Source organism: Dreissena polymorpha, chromosome 13, assembly GCF_020536995.1.
Source record: "Dreissena polymorpha isolate Duluth1 chromosome 13, UMN_Dpol_1.0, whole genome shotgun sequence".
Lineage (NCBI taxonomy): Eukaryota > Metazoa > Mollusca > Bivalvia > Myida > Dreissenidae > Dreissena > Dreissena polymorpha.
Window position 1 is genome coordinate 28,929,263 of NC_068367.1, and position 21,762 is coordinate 28,951,024.

Consider the following 21,762-nt stretch of genomic DNA (forward strand, 5'->3'; position numbering starts at 1 on the left):
TTAACCCAACAGAATGTCGAATGAACACAACATAATGTTAACTTAACCAAACATAATTTAAGTTAACCCATTATGATTGACTAACCATACACATATCTCAGTTTCTCCTAAAAAAAGCAGTTTTGTCGTTCCATATAGGCTGCCCATAAAATACATATAGGATCTGGCACGAGTTGTCATATCATACCATATTTTATTTAACGAGTTCAGGAATTTTGTTAGTAAGCGAGCCTTTGGCAAGCTTACTAACACATTTCCTAGACGAGTTTAATCAAATATGGTATGATATGACGAGTGTCAGATCTTTTTTATCACATGCCTTTAAATGAGCAATTTAAATAAATATTTACACAAACATAATGATAAATCCCGCATGTTATTTACATTTTGTGACGTCATTTGACGCATTGCAGCAAAACAACACAATAAGATTGGTCAATAAACAAAAACTAAGCCAATGAAAACGCTTAAAAATGTTGTATTACACATGTGTAATAAAAAAAAATATGTAATGGTTGTATTACATGGGAAAATGTGATAAAAAGGTGGTGAAATTTATCAATCAGTACCAGTGGCTGCTTTAAGAAGTTGCTGGGAACTAGGTGGCGGTTTCATGGTGGAACGGAACGGCGTTGGCATGGTGCTGTTGGCTGAGGCATTGCTCAGACTGCTGTAGGCGTTGCGGGCGGCCTCGGCATTGCTGCGCACGGAAACAAGGTCAGCATGGTTAAACAGCTGGACGGGCTTGATGGAGTTGTTGCTGTATTTTAGCATGGGCTTCTGGGTCTGAAAGAATACAAGAGAAATTTAGTTAAACAGGTGGGCCTAAAAAAAATCCAGAGTTCTTAGTAAACAACTGCATATTTTTGCCCAATCTGGAAAAGTACCGATACAAGTGGGAAAAATTAGCATGAAAAACCCTGAAATTTGAAAAATTCACAATGTTGAGTCTTCAGCAAGGGTGTGAATTGTCCCAAATTTTTAATCCACCCTGGACGGCTCAAATCAGGATTTCCGGAAAATTAACATCCCTGCATCAGATTGGGAATAATCTTTCTTTTCAATCGCTTAATACTTAATTTAACAAATCCATCTTAATATTCTTTTACATGTCTTTTTGTTGTAATGTTCAGTTTCAGTGCTCATTCTATTTGTTCCTTGCAGATAATGCAATTTTGAAACGAATTTGACGCAATTAACATTGCTTCCTTTCTGGAGCTTTTTGGATCTCAATAGAGAATTCGGTATTTTTCCAGGTGCTTCAAGGGTGCTTAACAAAAAATGAAAAAAATTACTGCCACAGGTATGCTCACTCTAGGTTTAGAGAAATCTAACGACAGAAAAGAGTTTTGTAAAAAAAGTATCTTCCCTTTACATCACACATATATGCCTCTTTTTGTAAAACTGGCATGACTTCTTTTCCAGAGCTCCCGATACTTTTTTTTCAGTCATTGGGTATTTACTAATGAATTTTGAATTCCTGCATAAAATACAAACAGAAATATGTTTCAGACACATTTTGCATTACAACGCTGCATTTATTAGCACCGTATTCATAACACATGACATGTGATAAATAACACCAAACGCAGCAGCTGTCGCTGTCAGTGAGTTCAAGGGCACAAAGTTACTATTTTAACATTCATTTTATGGTACTGCTCATTATCAGAAAGACCTGGGGCTGTATTCCAGTAGCTTCTTAAGTTTTCACTGAAGTTAAGAAATTTCTTAAATAAATTTCTTAAGTTAAATTTGAAATGTAAAAAAACAAAACATGAGACGCTTATTAATTCTCTTTAAAAAAATTGCTTTAAGAGTTAAAGGAAGTTAACTTAATTTTAAATATAGGAGAAAAAATACACAGAGTAAAGAAATTTATTAAGTTTATGAAGCTACCAGAATTTTACTCAAGTGAAATCTTATGTTTACAGAAAAAATGGCGGAGATAAGAAAAAATATTGCGCAATATTTCAACTTAAGTTATTTTTTAACCTAAGAAGCTACTGGAATACAGCCCCAGTACAATGTCATGTAACTCACAGCTGGCAATGCATTTTTAAAGTAATCAATCATTGGAGACTTGTTGAATGAAGATACATCAGTTGATAAAATACAATTGAGCTCTAAAAAATGAAGTTTGAATATTGCTTATGACTTTTTAAGATGATGTACAATGTATGGATCATAGTATTACCTGTGTCATGGCCAGGTGTAGTTTCAAATAATTGCTTGATACATTATGTATATACCATAATGTACATTTTTTTATACAATGGTATTGGAGTCGTCAAAATATATGTTTAGCAAACTTTATAAGTTGCTCTATACATTATAATTAAATAAAACTACCGTACAATAATGTCAGGTTTTTTTGCCTATTTTGGGAAAAGGAGTCTGACCAAATTGGGAATTTTGTATCGACAAAATTGTCCATTTTGGGAATTTTTGCTTCGAGTAAACGGCTCATTTTGGGAAAACATTGTGAATTTATCATGTTTAAATAAGTCAGATGTTTAACAAATATTTTTTTTTGTTATTTTGACATTTAATGAAGGTAAGCATCAGATGAGTCAGTTTGATTTGTGTGAATGTGCTGTGAAATGGGGAGCACAGCAGGTTCATGGTTCATGGTGCTGAATCCTCGCTCAACAACAGCAGTGCTTGTTGGTATGATTCACATCAGCTAGACGAGTTGGAACATTAATAAACTAATAGTCATAAGTCATAAACACTTCTTTTTCAAAAAAAAAAAAAAAAAAAAAATTAAATGGGGAATTTTTGTTACAATTTTGGTTTGGGATCAGGTCCATTTGCATTGGGAATGCCTCCGTTTTCCGAGGGGCAGACTGTGCTGAAAACGCCCTGAATGCCTTTTCTTTGCATAAGTATTTTTTTTAAATATTTTTATTATTGTACAAGTATATTGGTTTTTGACTTGAGTAAATGAAAATTTCATCAAACTCTGAACATACATAGGTAAATGTATCAAGGGAATGAACGCTATTGATGTGTTTGAACTTATGTTTAAGAATAAAAACAATAATTTAAACAAGTATATGTTTTATTGTATGTAAAGAATTAAGAAACATCATACTTAATAATACTGAATTAGACAAACAGTGTCATTAATAAATTAATGATTCTGTAAAAATAAAAAAAAATATCAAAACTACTCTCATTTACAGTATGTAAGTGTGCATTGAGTCTTTTGGGAGACAACATACGTGTATTTATCACCAGGCCAGACCAGCACAAGCTCTTCATACTGACCAGATCTATAGCATAGTTCATTACATCTGCACAGAGCCAGACATATTAGAACTGAAATTTTGCAATACTTTCATAAAATAAAGTAATCAAAATATGTTCTCTACTTTTTTACATAAATGAATTTACTTTTGGGTTATTTTAGGACAAGGTAGTATTTCTTTCTTAACATTTTTACTGACGACGCATGTTTTAAGTACCGGTATACTAAATAATTGTGTCAAATTATAAGTCCTGACGTGGCTTTACATTTCACATTTTAACCCAACTTACACAGTGTGATTTAAGATTGTGTGTCACTATAATTATGTATATTACAGAAATTGTCCCAGATACCAATTAAAGAACAAGGGCTCTTTGTAAAACATGCATGCCCCCCATATGGGCTGTCTGTTGTAGTGGCAGCCATAGTGTGAATACGATTTTTGTCACTGTGACCTTAACCTTTGACCTAGTGACCTGAAAATCAATAGGGGTCATCTGCGGGTCACGATCAATGTACCTATGAAGTGTCATGATCCTAGGCAAAAGCATTCTTGAGTTATCATCCGAAAATCATTTTACTATTTCGGGTCAACATGACCTTTGACCTTGTGACCTCAGAATCAATAGGGGTCATCTGCAAGTCATGATCAATCTACCTATGAAGTTTCATGATCCTAGGCGTATGCGTTCTTGAGTTATCATCCGAAAACCATTTTACTATTTCGGGTCACCGTGACCTTGACCTTTGACCTAGTGACCTCAAAATCAATAGGGGTCATCTGCGTGTCATGATCAATCTACCCATGAAGTTTCATGATCCTAGGCGTATGCGTTCTTGAGTTATCATCTGGAAACCATTTTACTATTTCGGGTCACCGTGACCTTGACCTTTGACCTTGTGACCTCAAAATCAATAGGGGTCATCTGCAAGTCATGATCAATCTACCCATGAAGTTTCATGATCCTAGGCGTATGCGTTCTTGAGTTATCATTCAAAAACCATTTTACTATTTCTGGTCACCGTGACCTTGACCTTTGACCTAGTGACCTCAAAATCAATAGGGGTCATTTGCGAGTCATGATCAATGTACCTATGAAGTTTCATGATTCTAGGCCCAAGGGTTCTTGAGTTATCGTCTGACAACCACCTGGTGGACGGACCAACAGACCGACCGACCGACAGACCGACCGCCCAACAGACCGACATGAGCAAAGCAATATACCCCCTCTTCTTCGAAGGGGGGCATAATAAATATTCAAGATGGCAACCTTTTTAAGTGGACTGTGGCTAAACCCTAACAGACATTCATAATACTGTAAACGTATAGAAATTCGTCGGTATGAAATTTCGTGGTTTAATAAAAAACAACTAATTTGTTGACACTTAATTTCGTGGATTTCAAATAAAAAGCAACTAATTCGTTGATACGTAATTTCGTGGTTTTCAAAATTTTGGGGAAGACTGACCGCCATTAAACTTTTATTAAAACAACCAGAGTAATAACGAAGCATAATCTGCTGATCTGTGTTGACAGCAAGATTTGAGGTTCATGTGCACTGAAGCATGAAAGTGTTGCCGATAATTGTCAATAAGAGGGATAAAATGGCACACTTGTGGGTCCCTGCTTGCTAATTGCCATCAATGTTGTTTTGACAATATTTGCAATTCTCAGCGCAATCGGTCCCCTAGTAGTAACAATTGAGTAATAAGGTCCCCAAAATCACGTGTGAAAACCCCAATGTATCTTTTAACTTTAATTGGCACTAATTGACAAATGTGATAAATCTGCAAACTGTTAATTTGACGACGTCACGTAAATGAGAACAATCGTTGATGTTATGAATATGAACACACTGTCAATCATACTAAGTAATCATAAACATGTTAGTAAATATCAAACAAATATAATTTATGTCAAATTGACATTCCGAAATGACCGATTTCGGATAAAAAATGTATAAATAATCTGGTACTTGAATTCGTGGTTCAGCGGACCACCGAAATCCACGAAAATTCGTACCATACAAAATTTAATGGTTTTACAGTATATGATAACATACATGTACACCTCATATGATTTGATAATGCATACAGTCACATGAAGTCAAGTACTGATAGCTCAAATCTTTATCTGTAAATTGTAGGTACAAAGTAAATATTAGTTGATTGACGACACCAGTTGAAGATGTGTAATTTAAGGCATAAATATTTCTATTGAATATTTATACTAAGGTGATCAAGATGGCTACATATTCTAAGTCAACTGTGGCTAGTGGCTCTGATTCATTTATTGACTTTTGTTGTTTCCCCTGTTTAGAGCACAAAATTGACCAGTGGGCTGACTTTTACTGCAAAAACTGTCAGAAATTTTATTGTGCAAAATGTATTAATCTGCATAGTCAGTTGTTTGGGACACATGTGACATACGGAAGGGGAGACACAAGTAAGTGGCCAGTGTCCAAGGAAGTGGAGGATTTCCTTCAGAAGTGTGACCATCATGACGACAAACATCTGGAAATGTTTTGTGAGGACCACAGTCAGCTGTGCTGCACTAATTGTGCTTTCCTCAATCACAGGTTAGTCAGACACATATTTGCTTTAAAAAAAAATTTGTCGTAAGAGACTATTCAATACAGCCTTATTCAGATAAATTTATTTCAAGTTCTTTTTTGTGAAATGAAATTTTATACGATGACTAGTATTAATAATGTGTCTGTTAAAAATAGAAATCAGTATTAAAATGAAGACATTCCATATCTTATTACTTGAAAATAGCATTAGAAAACTACAACAAAAACACGATTAACGAAAGTTCATACATATTATTGCATAATGGCAATTTAAACCACATACAAATATTTAAATATTAATTTCCATTTAGACAATGTGCTAAAGTAACACTGATATCCGAGTCAGTAAAAGGATCTCCACCAAACTTGCAGCAACTATCAGGAAAAATCCAAAGCATTCTTGAAGAAATCAAGAAACTTCAGAATTATTGGGATACCAACATGCAGTCTTTGCAGGCTTCATACGACAAACAATTATATGTAATACATGACACGCGCAAAAAAACAAATAGTATTCTAGACAACATTGAAAAAAACACCATGAAAGAGCTAGATGATAAGTTGGCCAGTCTGAAAGCATCTGTCAAGACTGATGCAGACAATTGCAGCAAACTCAAAAATGAACTCAAGCAACTCAATGACGCAATACAGGACATTGTTGATAAGGGCAAAGCAGAACTCACATTTATTGCAAGTAAGAAATGTATGGAAAAGATTAAGCAGTCTGAAACATATCTGAAGCAGAACTCGTTTCAGGTTGAAAGTTCACTGACATTCCAGGCAGACAGGGATTTTCAACAGTACTTGTCTAAATTGTCAGGTCTGGGGAAGATTGTACTCAGTACCAAGGAAACATTAGTGTTAGTTGACCAGGCACTCACAGTACAAGGGAAGTCAGAGTATAATGTGCGCCTACAGAGTGATTCAGATAAGAACTACCATATCGAGGCCATTTGTGTTCTCTCTGAGGATCAGATCCTTGTTGCAGATTGTATTAATAAAAGAGTTAAGCTACTCAATCATCAATACCAGGTGGTGGGTCATTATGATTTAAATAGTTTTCCAATGGACATGTGTAAAATCACACCAAGTGAAGTAGCTGTTACGGTGGATGACACTAGGACACATGAGGTCCAGTTTGTCTCTGTGAATGGTGGGCAGCTGGTTAAGGGCAGGATGTTACAGTTTCAACATGAATGTATTGGTATTGCTCATATTATGCAAGACCTGTATCTCACTTCTGGCACTGCACTTTACAAGTATTCAATGAAAGGAGCCCTGTTGACTAAGTTGTATGAAGATACATCAGACAAGTTTACAGGTAACATTTGATGGATATATTCAGGTAACATTTGAAATTATCATATGAAATAATACAATAGCATTAAGCTTTATATATACATATTAACACAAAAGTCATTTATATTTTACCTTTGCCAGTTTCAGGCAATTATGTTTGCAAATAACTGACATATTAATTTCACTATAAGTAAATGAAAACTCCTTAATATTAAAGTCCTTCCTTTGCTCAAGTATTTTCTTGCCTTTTTCATTACTGTATATGACAATTTCATTGGTAAAGAAAAATATTTTAAATAATTCCTCTATAATAATCATGTCAGAAAGCTCAGACTATGTACTGTAAACGTATAGAAATTCGTCGGTATGAAATTTCGTGGTTTAATCAAAAACAACTATTTCGTTGACACGTAATTTCGTGGATTTCAAATAAAAAAAACAACTAATTCGTTGATACGTAATTTCGAGGATTTCAAATTTTTGGGGAAGACTGACCGTCATAATAATTAAACTTTTATTTAAACAACCAGAGTAATAACAAAGCATAATCTGCTAATTTGTATTGACAGCAAGACTTGAGGTTAATGTGCACTGAAGCCTGAAAGTGTTGCCGATAATTGTCAATAAGAGGGATACAGCGGCGCACTTGTGGGTCCCCGCTCGCTAATTGCCATCTATGTTGTTTTGACAATATTAGTAATTCTCAGCACAATCGGTCCCCTAGTAGTAACAATTGAGTAATAAGGTCCCCAGAATACACGTGTGAAAACAGTTATGTCTCTTTTAACTTAAATTGGCACTAATTGACATATGTGATAAATCTGCAAACTGTTAATTTGACGACGTCACATAAAAGAGAACAATCGTTGATGTACAGTTTTAATTCCATGCTTGATTTAAAATGTATTATTACCCAAACGCTTATCAAGAAAACAACATATTGTATTAACTAGCATATCTCAATCTAACAATGTCTCTTTCAAAATGGTTGAAAACTGGAACAGTTCAGACACGTTCTCCTTCTACAGCAGGATTGCCCGACCCTGCAAAGGCTCAGTCTACCTTAAATTACCATTATTGACACAAGCCGCTCACGATTCAGTGGAAGAAATGGTTAATGTCCGTAAATGGAAGCGTATAAACAAGAGCTGTCACTAGGACAGCGCTCTCGATTATTCGAGTGCTTGACAGTATAACGTAAGCCATCATGGAGAGGGGGGGTATAATGTGGGTGTGTGGTCATTTAATAGATGATCTTTCAAAAATAAGAAAAAAAAAAAAAAAAAAAAAATATTTTTTTTTGGGAGGGGGGGATTCTGGGGTGGGGCGTGGGGAGTTTGGGTGGAGTCCATTGTGGTATGTCAGGTAAGTGTTGTTTTGTCAAAGTATGAATCAAATCTGATCATAAATAAAGAAGTTATGGCAATTTAAGAAAAATTTATTAATTTGACCTTGAGAGTCAAGGTCATTCAAAGGTCAAGGTCAAATTGAACTTGCCAGGTACAGGACCCTCATGATAGGAAGAAAATATTTGAAGTTTGAAAGCAATAGCTTTGATACTTAAGAAGTCAAGTGGATTTAAACACAAAATTTAACAAAATATTCAGTTACTAAGACAAAAAAGGGCCATAATTCTTAAAAAATGCTTGATACAGTTGTCTGCTCTTGTTTATAGATTGGGGTCATGCTGGTAAAGAAGTTTGCAAAATATGAAAGCAAACTTTAACAAAGATTTATCAATAATACGCATATTCTAAATGGAAAAAGGGCCATAATTCTTACAAAATGCATGATACAGTTGTCTGCTCTTGTTTATAGATTGGGGTCATGTTGGTAAAGAAGTTTGCAAGATATGAAAGCAATATGTCAAGGGACATTGAAAATATTTGAGGTGGTACGCAAACTTTAACATAGAGTTATCAATAATATGCATATTCTAAGTGGAAAAAGGGCCATTATTCTTACAAAATGCTTGATACAGTTGTCTGCTCTTGTTTATAGGTTGTGGTCATGTTGGTAAAGAAGTATGAAAAATATGAAAGCAATATGTCAAGGCATATAAGAAATATTCTGGGTGGTATGCAAACTTTAACATTTAAACGCTCACGCTAACGCTAACGCCGGGTGAGTAGGATAGCTCCACTATATATATTTCATATATAATAGTCCAACTAAAAATGTATAAATAATTGTTGGTACTTGAATTCGTGGTTCAGCGGACCAACGAAATCCACGAAAATTCGTACCACACGAAATTTAATGGTTTCACAGTAAGTGAGTAAATGTACTTATCTAGTGTATGTAAGTGCTGTTCATTCCATAGGGTTTCAGCATAATATAATCATTTTTGAATACATGATTCATTTTAAGAAAAATCATCCTTTATTAATGAACACAAAAAGCTGGGGTGAATAAGTGTAAGAGTGTCTTTATTAACATAATGATTCTGTTAATAACTAACTACAATGATCCTACTCTCTTTACAGTATTTAAGTGTGCAGTGAGTCCTTCAGGTGACAAGGTATTTGTCACCAACAGATCCCATAGCAAGGTCCTCACCCTGGCCAGAGATGGTACAGTTCTCCACACCTTCCTAGACCTACGAGACCCAACAGGTATTCATGTGACTGATGTGGGACAGGTGCTGGTCTGTGGAGGATCATCCCACACTATCCTACAGCTGGATGGGGAAGGCAAGAAGAAGCTGGCAACTCTTGCTACCAAGAGGGATGGGCTTAAATATCCATACTCAGTCTTCTACAATAGGAGCACAGCATCCCTCATTGTGGGACAATGGGACAGTAACATTGTTGTGTTAAGAGTAAAATAGGTGTTTTGTCACAAGTTTTAGTACAAACATTTTGGAACATGTACTTTACATGAATTCTTGGCCACACCAAACCTGTATTCAGTATTACGTTTCATCACATAAATCACATGAATGATTTAATATTGTCGTGCCTACTAATGTCAAATCATGAATATGTTTGAAAAGGTACATTTATAATTAACTTTGAAAGCATGGATCTATTATTTAGTGTTTTGTTTCAATGCATAATTCTTGCGGGATTATATATTGTGTTGCAATACAATTTAATATGCGCTACCATCTATTGCTGATAATTATTTTTCCTTTTCAATCGCATATAATCAGTGTATTGTTGTTTTCTTGATATATATCTTAAAAATGAATAACATGTACATACATGATTTTTTTTGTGGTTATGTTCTATAATATTTTTGTGTAATTGTTATGCACAGTAAAAAGAACGGCAGAGTGCAATTAAGGAGGGAAGGTTTTACATTTTCATTGTATTATTGAACAGTCACCATGTGTTTTGTCCTTAAAAATATAAAGTTATTTAGATTGACAATTATGTATTGTACAGACTTCTTAAATTGTTGTTTTTAGATTATACTTTTGTTGATTACAGTTATATATGTATTTACTTATGTCATTCATGCTATCTGCCTTTACTGTTCACTATGTTTTGCTGAATAAATTAACTTTTAATTACCGTAAATTTGCGGCCATAAGTAGACCAAAAAACGCTCCCAAAATTTACTTTAAAAGTCAACTTGACTTATGGATGAGGTACTAAATAAAAATAAAAAATAAACATATTTCTGTGCCGTCTTTTTTTAAAGTAATAAATCTCCGTAGCGGAGGAATGATGACTGTTTACGGTAAGGCCGACTCGTCTTTTACTTAAATGTCCGCCGATAACAAAATACTTTACATTGGTTTTTAATTCATTAATCTTCGTAATAAGTCCAAATAAAAACATGTGAAAATAACTTCGAAAATATTTAACATTAGTGACATACGGTAAAGTGGCGAAAATAATACATAGCAATTTGTCTATCAATACATCGTCCGTTGTCTCCTAAGAACAATAGAAAATCCACTGCTGACACTTGAACTCATTTTAAGTTAATCCGTTTAAATACAAACTATCAACAGGTGCAGGTGTCTTTATGCCACCAAAATATCGCTTCTCGGCCTTTTGACTAAGATCAAAGTGTAAAGTGTAGTGTTGGCATCCTTTTGATCATTTGTCTTTATTGCGTCACGCCTAAAATAGTTATCCGTTAATGATATGCACAACGGTTCTGCTACAAATACACAATTACTTTCGATTATCTGCTAAGTATTAATAAGATAAGATGTTTTTCCAGAATGCAGAAAATATTCCTCGGGTATCTCATGATTTACGAATATATATTATTAGTCGAATAGCGAGCAATGCGAGTGTTGGTAAATTCACGTGTTTCACGCATAATGGCAAAAGCGTTGTTGATTATTTGAGAGCAAGTTACAATAATTTTGACCATTGAATGAATTTCTGCGTTCAAGATTTTACGGAATTTTCACATCAATAGCACTAACATTTGAATACAAAAATATCTACTCATAATAGCAACGCTAAAACTTATTACGTTAAACGGGATAATAATTTTGATTTGTGAAATATATATTAAGTTCAAAATAATGAATGATATGTTATTATGATTTTGAACAATAAAATATATTTTTCGTTATAATAAATAATTGAAATGTTGAATGTTTCGTTTTAAATATATTCTTATTATTAATATCCCAAAAAATGTCAATTGCCGGTACAAAAGCCCTCAGAACCATGACTAAAACGTCACTTAAACATGTCCGAGATATTGAGGAAATTTATCCCCCGACTTATGGCAGAGTCAAGGCAAAAAAACAAGTTTTTCTAGCCACATTATACCCCTCGACTTATGGCCGAGGTAGACTTATGGCCGCGAATGTACGGTATGTTCACATTTCCCTTTGTCCTTTGCAATTTCTTCCAATTAAATATACAAATATTTGAATTATCTGTGTTAACTACATCCCCGACCACTGGCTGCCATGTTTTTTTCAGTTTCGAACTTGATCGAGGTATCATTGGGACAAATCTTCTGACCAAGTTTCATGAAGATCTGACAAGAAATGTGGCCTCTAGAGTGTTTACAAGGTTTGTCTATAGCCAAATAAGGAAAACTGCCCCGACCACTGGCGGCAATGTTTTTCAACGGACCGGAACCACTTTTGAACTCAACCAACATATCATTAAGACAAACATTTTGACAAAGTTACATGAAGATTGGGCATGAAATTTGACCTCTACAGAGTTTACAAGGTTTTTCTATTTTTTTGACCTAGTGACCTAGTTTTTGACCCAGCATGACCCAGTTTTAAACTTGATCGAGGTATCATTGGGACAAATCTTCCGTCCAAGTTTCATGAAGATTGGACAAGAAATGTGGCCTCTAGAGTGTTTACAAGGTTTCTCTATAGCCAAATAAGGAAAACTGCCCCGCCCACTGGCGGCCATGTTTTTCAACGGACCGTAACCATTTTTGAACTCGATCAACATATCAGTAAGACAAACATTTTGACAAAGTTACATGAAGATTGGGCCATGAAATGTGACTTCTATAGTGTTTACAAGGTTATTCTTTTTTTTGACCTAGTGACCTAGTTTTTGACCCAGCATGACCCAGTTTCGAAATCGATCGAGGTATCATTGGGACAAATCTCCTGACCAAGTTTCATGAAGATCGGACAAGAAATGTGGCCCCTTGAGTGTTTACAAACCAAATGTGGACGATGGACAGACGACGGACAAAGACCGATCACAAAAGCTCACCTGAGCAATCAGGTGAGCTAAAAGGTCAGTCTGTTTTTTCAAATCAAGTCCCTAAATTGTATGACCAATCACCACAAAAGTTATATGGCTAGGCCGGGAATCGAACCAGTGAACCCTGCTGTGTGCGCTAACAACTGAGCTACCCAGTCTACTTTCCAGCTGTTTCCAGCAATACATGTATTTGCTTTTTCAATGCAACTAAAAAACTTACCGTGGTAAAATTGGAGAAAAGTTAGCAAAACAGAATGATATTTCTGGTTCCAAACCTACCTGCAAAAGACATAGACAATTACAGAATACTTTCTGCTATGAAACCAGTATTCTTTCTGGTAAAATTTGGGAAGCAAAGTGACCCCATTCCCAATCTCAAAAATTACAAATTCCCAAAATGACTGCCCACAATGCCAATTTAAGGATTCTAATAAACAAAACAAAAGTATTGATTTTTTTACATAAACAGCAAAATTACATTTATCTCCATATCAAGCTTTTTTTCGTTAAACCTTTGCAAATACAATTTTAAAAACACTTTTATTCCCAGTTTAAAATTATTTGCCAGCAAAAACACAGCTCTTAATTTCCCAATTTTAGTCAAAATAGAGCTGGATAGGGAAATAAACTAAATTTATTTTTATTTATTTCATTTCTTTATATTTTTATTTTTCGAAAACCTTCAATTATGAATATTAGGCAGTCATTTGGAGAAAATATACACTGTTTAACAGTAGGAATGGGGCTAAAATACAGACCCAAATTTGACTAAAATATCCACTAAGCCATGAAACCTACCTGCTGTCTCAAAGGTAGCTGCTTCTTCAAGGACAGGTCCTCTAGGCTGGCCGTCAACTTGGCTACATTTGGGTCGGCCATTGAACACCTGTGGGGGCTGGTAGAGGGGTCAACACCCAGGGGGTGGGAGGGGGGGGCTTGGGGGGAGGAACTAACCCTCCCTCTGGGGTCAACTTAGCGATACTTGTTGCATGGTGCAGAGCTTACATATTCTGAAAGAAACACAAACATAAATAATTGTATGCATTTTAAAGTACAGTTTTTGTTTTACTTAGCTTGTACTTTAAATAGTTTTTCATGTAAGCTGCATGTAATGGCAGTATTTTAAACTGAATTGTTTTCTTCAAGTTCCGAGTTATATATTAAGCTAAAATATATTTTTCACTTAATTCATTTATATACATTTCAATAAAAAATTATCTTCATGAATAGCAATCGTGAACATGCAAACGTTTACAATCAATTCAATAATATTCAGACTTGACATACAAACACTGCAATCTGTTGATGTAGAATAGTATAATAGTGCCTGACGGTGTCTCGTAGATAAATGACAGATACCAAAACCCAAAACAGATTTTAGCATAATATTATGCATACATATTTTAGTGTCCCCGGATAATCAATTAACCATGTACCAAAGTATGATGAATCAGCAGTTTCTTATCAAACTAAATGAGAAACTTGATTGGTGTAATATTTGTTATTGAAGCAAATGCTAACAAGACATTATTTATCTCTGTGTTTATTCTTCTTCTTCTTCAATGCTAGTTTGATTTATTTTAATGTTTACATTAAAGATTTTTTATTATTGATTTCATATTTGCAATGTGAATAATAACAACATAACCATGTCATGCATGAATATTTTTAATAAATGAAATAATAAATAACAACATCTGTAAAAGTTGTTGTTTTAAATGTACACGTTATTGGCTTGATGACATTGGGATGTTCCATATAGCATAAATTTTCATTAAATTGAGAAAAAGTGTCAATTTCTTTGATAAATTACATAAGAAGTATAACATCTGAATGCGACCTTAATTTTTTTCTTTTAACAGACTAGCTTTAGGAAAAGATATTTTTGCTGTAGTGGAATATGACCCAATAACTCCTATAAAATAACCCGAAAAAAGCCTAAAATATACATAAGCATAATTTATCTGTCGACACTCATCATAAACTACAATACTTACATTCATTTTTATAAACCATATGGAAAAAAGTCCATGGAAAATATTATTTAACCTCCCCTTAAATTTTTTTGGCATTAGCCAAATTTCACGTTCTCAAAAGGTCTCTAAATTCATATTTGCACAACTAAAATACACATTTCCTATTGATACAAACTCATAGTAATGGCAGTTAAAGAACCTATAAATATACGCTGATTGAATTGAACAGCCACTGTAAAAACTCTAAAAGTGTACCAACACTGTTTACACTTGTCAAAAATATTCAATATCGAGTTTTAATCAATTCCCACTTTGATAGGTTTTGGGTCCTCTAAAGCGGCTCTTGAAATTCAATATTCTCAATGGCCCATTGATTATTGTTTACTTTTTGCACAAGCATTTTTATTATCTATTATACTCAGAATTCAACCAGGGGTCCTATTTGAAAAAGTATCATGCCAGAGATATGGTGCTTATTATCTTAAACACAGATATTTGAAAAAAAGAGTTTAAAACATGAAATTGTTCAAATAAGAATCAGGCAAACTGAAACTATGGGCAGTATCAGGTTTATGCATGAATCAATGGGCAAATGTGTTCAAACATTGTGAATCTTTTGCTTTTGTTTCATTCATTGTACACCTATGTTTTATACCAAATTCTTTGAAAAACAACAAGATGAACAGCACAACTGGTAAATAAGATTCAAATAAATGTTGAAAATGATAATACAGAGTGAAAATGGTAAAATTGTTAGCATGTTTAAATTATGTAATTAAAACAATAGCAAGAAATTCCATAACTAGTCAAAATAACGCAAGTTTAGCTCATTAAAATGTTTTGTATTCTGTAAAGTTGGAATAAGACATCAAACTTAGGATGGACATTATTTAAACTTTTAGGAGTACATGGATTCTTTTAATTCCAAAAATTCTTTTTTTGCAGCCATTGACTAACTTGGGGAATGACAGAGGAGCCCATTATGCCATGACACAAAACTGTGGAAATATCCCTGACTGTGACAGTGGCATGCCCTGACTTAAAGGCAATTTCCTGCATGCGAAAAGTTGATTCATAAAGATAGACAATTAAAAACCCTACGAACCCAAAAAAAGCATCACCTTAGCCCTGTAAGGTGAACCAATATCATCAGTGTTTTTTTCCCCACCAATTTGGGAATATGGCTGGGTCCCTTTGGATTGGGAAAAATCATTGTGTTTTGACTAAAATTGGGAAATTAGTGTTATTGTGTTTTTATGCTAAAAATACTTCAAAATTGATAATTTCAGTGTGTTCAATATTATATCAAATTAAGGTTCAACTTATAAAGCTGGATGAGAGATGAACTTAATGTTGAGATCTAAAAAACATAGAATTTTCAATTGGGAATTTTGAGGTTCCATTTGGAAAAAAAAAATCCTTTAGGAATACCGCACAAAGTTTTAACCAAAACAAGGGACAAAATTGTCACAAAACCAGGTTTTCAATTTGAAAAAAGTCTGATAAAGTGAGACAATTCAAAATGTGCATTGTTACCCCCCCCCCCTTGTATCAAATTGAATCTATTTTTACTCATGGCGACCTTGATTTCAATTTTAAAAAAAATCTGATGAAGGGAGACAATTCAAAATGTGCATTGTTACTGATTATTCATAGTTACCCCCCTTGTTTCAAAATAAATATATTTTTAGTTGTGGCGACCTTGGAGATATGGACGTAATTCTTTTGCGTGACACACCATCCAATGATGTTGAACAAATGTGCCAAATGATTTTAAAATCTCACAATGAATGACATAGTTATGGCCCAGACAAGCTCATTTATGGCCATTTTTGACCTTTGAACTCAAAGTGTGACCTTGACCTTACAGATATCGACGTCATTATTTTGCGCGACACACCGTCTAATGATGGTGAACAAATGTGCCAAATGATTTTAAAATCTCACAATCAATGAACGACAAAGTAATGGCCCGGACAAGCTTGTTCCGCCCGCCCGCCCACCGACATTCGCCAATCTAATAACCAGGTTTTCCTTTAACCAGTTTTTTCCTTCGGAAAACCTGGTTAAAAACAACACAGATCATCATGCTTATACGCAAGAGAATCTGTAATAGAGAACTTTTGTTTCTCTTTATATTTTACTGTATGATTGGGCAAAAGAAACATGATATACCATGAAATTGGGAAAAATTAACATTATTAATATGATTATAAATAACACTTTACCAATTGTTTATAAGTGCATCTTTAACTTCTTTCTAAAATTTATATTATTAAAGCCACACACCTTGAAATAAAGTACATGTTAATCAATACATTTAGATGCAATTTGATCGTGTGCAAAATTGTTTTTAAATCTAGAGTGTTGTTAGCAAGTAATTAATTATTTATTTTTAATTTTAAAACCGAAAGTGAATTTCTATACGTATAGGTAAATTTCGACAAACGCGATTATTTTTAAGTTTTAAGCGTTAAAAAGACGGATTTCTACCTTGTAACCACCATATATATTCTAATTGAGATATATACAATTAAATATATAGCCTAGTTAGCAAGTCATTCTTTTGTTTTTCAAACATAACCGCTTTAAAACCGAAAGTAGGATTTATAGTCGTATACGTCCGTTTCGACAAACGCGATTATTGTTAGGTTTTAAAGCGCAAAAGAAACGGATTTATATCTTGTTACCACCAGATATATTCTTATATTGGCATAGATAAAATATGTTTCTTATTTATACTTAAATTTACTATACCATGAATTTCATTTCAAGGTGTGTGGCTTTAAGTTCTAAGGAATTAAATTGCTGTATAATAAATTCAATAAACTTATTATTGAGTTTACTGGAAAAGTTTGGCATATTTTCTGGGAAAGAGCCTTTTTTACTTTTTGCGATTGGGAGACAGCCTTTATGAGGCTATACTTTTATGCAAACAAATCACTGCTTGGCTGAATCTGTTCTGTGTCATCAAACAAGTATCAGTCATCAGTATTGTTCTATGGACGTGGCCAATGTTTTTTGTCAGGACCCAGGGGTTAACCTCGCTTCATTGGGAAGAGGCCATTGCCTATGCATTTTGGGAAGAAATCGCTCATTTTGGGAAGAATTCTCCCTAAAATTACTGCTTTGGGAAATGAAAAGCTGGTGGAAGTTAGGATTTTTGGGATTTTTGCATGATTTTAAAGGAATTTTCAATTGAGAAGGTGCCTTTAATAGGCCCCTGTTCTATAAGGCTGAAAACCCCGACCGGCACTTTCTAATTAAATATATGTCTGATTTGCATTTCTTGAGAGTTGTCTCAAATATCATGGCGCATTATCATACCTGCGTTTTTATTGGCTATTTTTTTCAGTCAACCAATCACCTTAGAAAACGCATCCCATTCAGGAGTTACCAAATATTGAAATTCGAAATGGTGAAAACAGTACAGTCCAACCCCTACTTCTGGTCACCCCTCATCGCCGGTCACCCCGTGTAGGCGGCCGGTCTGTGCCACGACCGTAAATAAACACTATATAATGCACCCCTCTTAAGCGGTTACCCCATTTCTCCGGCCAGCGGCCAGCAATTTTGCATCCCAAATGTTAAATTCCCCCCATATGAGTGGTCACGCGCAAGTAAGTCAGTCATGTACATTGGCTAAATTACACAGACGCAACGCCGAAAAAATCGATACATACTTACAGTCTGCGGTTTAGGCTCTGTAGTACTAAAGCGTGATATGTGATAAACATTTTGACAGCTAGTTTGCAAATTGCAATTAACTAGCGGCGGATTATCGGGTTATCGGGTTAAAAGCAACATGCGACCGTTTGATCTTTTTGTTTCCACACGTGCGAATATCACCTATTATTACTGGAAAGGAGATTCTTAATTTATAATTTATTATTTGTAGCTCATACTATTTCAAGCACACATTTATGACAATTATCGGCTTATTAAAAGTTAAAAAGAACAACAAAACTTTTAACTGAAATCAACTGATCTACATGTTCTCTGTGCTACAAAGTTTTTATCCAAAAATCAATACACGCATGCTTTCGAACCATGGGTAATGCGCGACATTGTACATTGGTGCATAATTTTCGCGCGCTTTTGTCGGGACAAAGAAAATACACAATGCTAGAATTTGTAAACGTCTCGTTAACATTAAACAATCGGTAGTGTGTTTCGGATTACAAATTATTATTCTCATTTGGTAATAAAACAAAACATTTATATTTGTTTTATATTTACAATGATTTTAATATTAATTTTGATAAAACCCTTTACGAAGCGAAAAAATGTTTTACTAATATTATGCATGAAATGCACGATTACCAGGAGGATTACACCCGGTTGCTATTATCTGTCTCTTAACTGGCCACGATTTTATCGTGAAGGAGATCACTGTCGGGACCAATTCGTGCGGTAGGTATTTAAAGCCATAAAACTGCAATAAACCGATTAAATTATCGATTTATAGTGACACGGGAGTTATTCACGCATAACAGATTCACAACCGTTCCCATCTTAAGTGCATTGGGGCCATACAACGTGCATTGTGTAAACAATGAATCATGAGAATGATTCTTTTTCATTTACTTGATTCTGATGATGATAATATTGATGATGATTAGAAAGATGAATAGAATATTTTTTTTTAATGAAAATGTTGTCTTATTGCTGATTTTAGAAAGGAAGAATTAACATTATTTTAAGTCTATACATTGTTTAGTACATGTACACATATTTACCATTTTGTTTATACAAAAATTGAAAAGTTGGCCATGCACTCATCAACTCCAGACTCCCTATGACCCAATCCCCTCTTAAGAGGCCACCCCGCTTAAGCAGCCAATTTGGCTGTTTCCCTTGACTGGCTGCTTAAGAGGGGTTGGACTGTACTGTTTTAATTGTGTTCATTGATATTTTTTAGATATTTTTAAAGAAACACAATTTTTTAGTGTTAATTGTGTTCTTCAATTACAGTAAACACGGAAACCGTGTCTGTTAAACTTACTTACTTTATTTTGCCTGTAAACTTGCCCAAACAGATGACTTGCAAATTTGATACACTTTACAGAAGATATATTAAAAATGCATATTTCATGTAAATATTCTTCATTAAACAAGCATTAAAGTTTAAACATTATAAATGGCTCAAAATGAAAGTGTCAAGTAATCAATAATCGTTAAATATAAAGGGATTGAATTTTGCAATTAAAGTGATAAATGGTGACATTTATTGAAAACACATGCCAAAAACTATTTAAAGTTGCTCAATCGAATAAAACAAATTAAAGATTACGGCAAAGATTTAATACTTAAACCAACTATTATATTTCAATATATGGCAAATAAAATGTACAGATTTCACTTCTTATTTGTTTGGACTTAAACCCGGTAAAACTTAATGTCTGTAAGTAATTAGACCTACCTATATTACTTTCAACATTTATCAATTCTATTAACTTTCATGTAATGTATACAGGATACCTATTGTCCTTTAAGTATATGTTTTAACAACAGTTCATTTGCAATGTCTTTATTCTTTTTACTTTTATACATGTGTACTAAACGGAACTAAACTTCTAAAAACAACTTTGCTTTTTTGCCTTAAAACCTACATGTATGTTTAGATTTCATTTTTTTCTTAAAGTAATAAGCCTAAACCATACAAAATAAAAGAGCTTAGTTCTTGCATTGTACACGGAGCATCTTATCCTAACCGTTCATGATTTAACTAATTAAGTTGAAAAATTCTTTTCTTGACCTCCAGTGTTTTACAAACCATACACAGTGTTTTTTTCATTCAAAATCGGGTCCGGTATAATCAGCCCCATTCCCAATAGAAAAAAGTATATACCGGGTATTTTTCCCAAATGAAAGTGAAACAGGGAACAAAATTGTCACAAAACCAGGTTTTCAATAAAAAAAGTCTGATAAAGGGAGACAACTGCAACTCAAAATGTGCATTGCTACTGATTGTTAATCACAATTACCCCCCATGTTTCAAAATCAATCTGTTTTTCGACCATGTGACCAAGTTTCAGACCCGGCATGACCCATATTCGAACTTGACCTAGATATTATCTAGATACAACTTCTGACCAAGTTTCGTAAAGATCGGATGAAAACTATTTGAATTAGAGAGCGGACAAAACGCTCAATGTTTAAAACGCACTAAGTAACCCCGTGACCTAGTTTTTAACCAGGCATGACCCATATTCAAACTTGACCTAGATATTGTCTAGATACAACTTCTGACCAAGTTTCGTAAAGATCGGATGAAAACTATTTGAATTAGAGAGCAGACAAGCTTGTTCCGCCTGCCTGCATTCGCCATTCTAATAACCAGTTTTTTCCTTCGGAAAACCTGGTTCACAATTCCCAATGGAAGGTTTCCAAAAAAAAAATGTTTTTAGATCTCAATATTATGTTCATCTCCAATCCATGTAAGTTCAACCTTAGTAAATATAAGACCGAAAACACGTGTATTCTCACTTTTGAAGCAATTTTTAGTAAAACAACAACACTTATTGCTCAATTTCAGTCAAAACATCGCAAATTTTGCCAATCCAAAGGGACCCAGCCCCATTCCCAAAATGGTGAAAAAACACACTGATACAGGCTGAAAATTATTATATGAACTAATATTTATTTATTCCATTTCTGTTCAGCTAATGATCACCTAAGCTAACAAAAACGTGAAATTACAACACTTTAATAGGTCACTGCAACAATTTAGCGCTCAGACATATGCATACTTTAAACTTACTTAAGAATTATTGAATTAACTTGTTCAATATACCTGAAACTATTACTGATAAGATCAAAGATCAAATTAAAGCCAAGGTCAAACAATCAGGGCATGGTATTGACAAGGATTTCCCACAACAGATCATGGACATGTTAATCATGATGAAAAGGAATTGCTGAGTCCCCTTTTGAATCCACAGAATAATTAAAACTTTTACTCACATCTGTCATCATTTTAAATTGTTCAAAAGGAGGATTTT

At 34.1% G+C, this 21,762-nt stretch overlaps 3 protein-coding genes across 3 annotated transcripts in view; 2 read left to right on the plus strand and 1 right to left on the minus strand.

Moving 5' to 3' along the window:
* Nucleotides 1-11,973, plus strand: part of LOC127855724 (uncharacterized) — a 663,610-nt gene extending 651,637 nt beyond the window's left edge. The window contains exon 5 of the mRNA XM_052391516.1: nucleotides 9,989-11,973. The gene's annotated coding sequence lies outside the window, so the exon portion shown is untranslated. The remainder of the gene's footprint in view (nucleotides 1-9,988) is intronic.
* Nucleotides 1-21,762, minus strand: part of LOC127854541 (tubulin monoglutamylase TTLL4-like) — a 724,238-nt gene that overhangs the window by 693,432 nt on the left and 9,044 nt on the right. Inside the window, exons 2-3 of the mRNA XM_052389605.1 lie at nucleotides 13,581-13,792; nucleotides 570-786 (exon numbers count right to left, since the gene is read on the minus strand). Of these exons, the coding sequence (XP_052245565.1) occupies nucleotides 570-786; nucleotides 13,581-13,661 (298 nt within the window). The 5' untranslated portion in view covers nucleotides 13,662-13,792. The remainder of the gene's footprint in view (nucleotides 1-569; nucleotides 787-13,580; nucleotides 13,793-21,762) is intronic.
* On the plus strand, nucleotides 5,411-11,973 carry LOC127855727 (uncharacterized). The gene is made up of 3 exons (XM_052391518.1): nucleotides 5,411-5,829; nucleotides 6,135-7,144; nucleotides 9,609-11,973. Exons 1-3 carry the CDS (start codon nucleotides 5,495-5,497, stop codon nucleotides 9,950-9,952), a joined length of 1,689 nt encoding a protein of 562 aa, XP_052247478.1. The 5' UTR covers nucleotides 5,411-5,494; the 3' UTR covers nucleotides 9,953-11,973.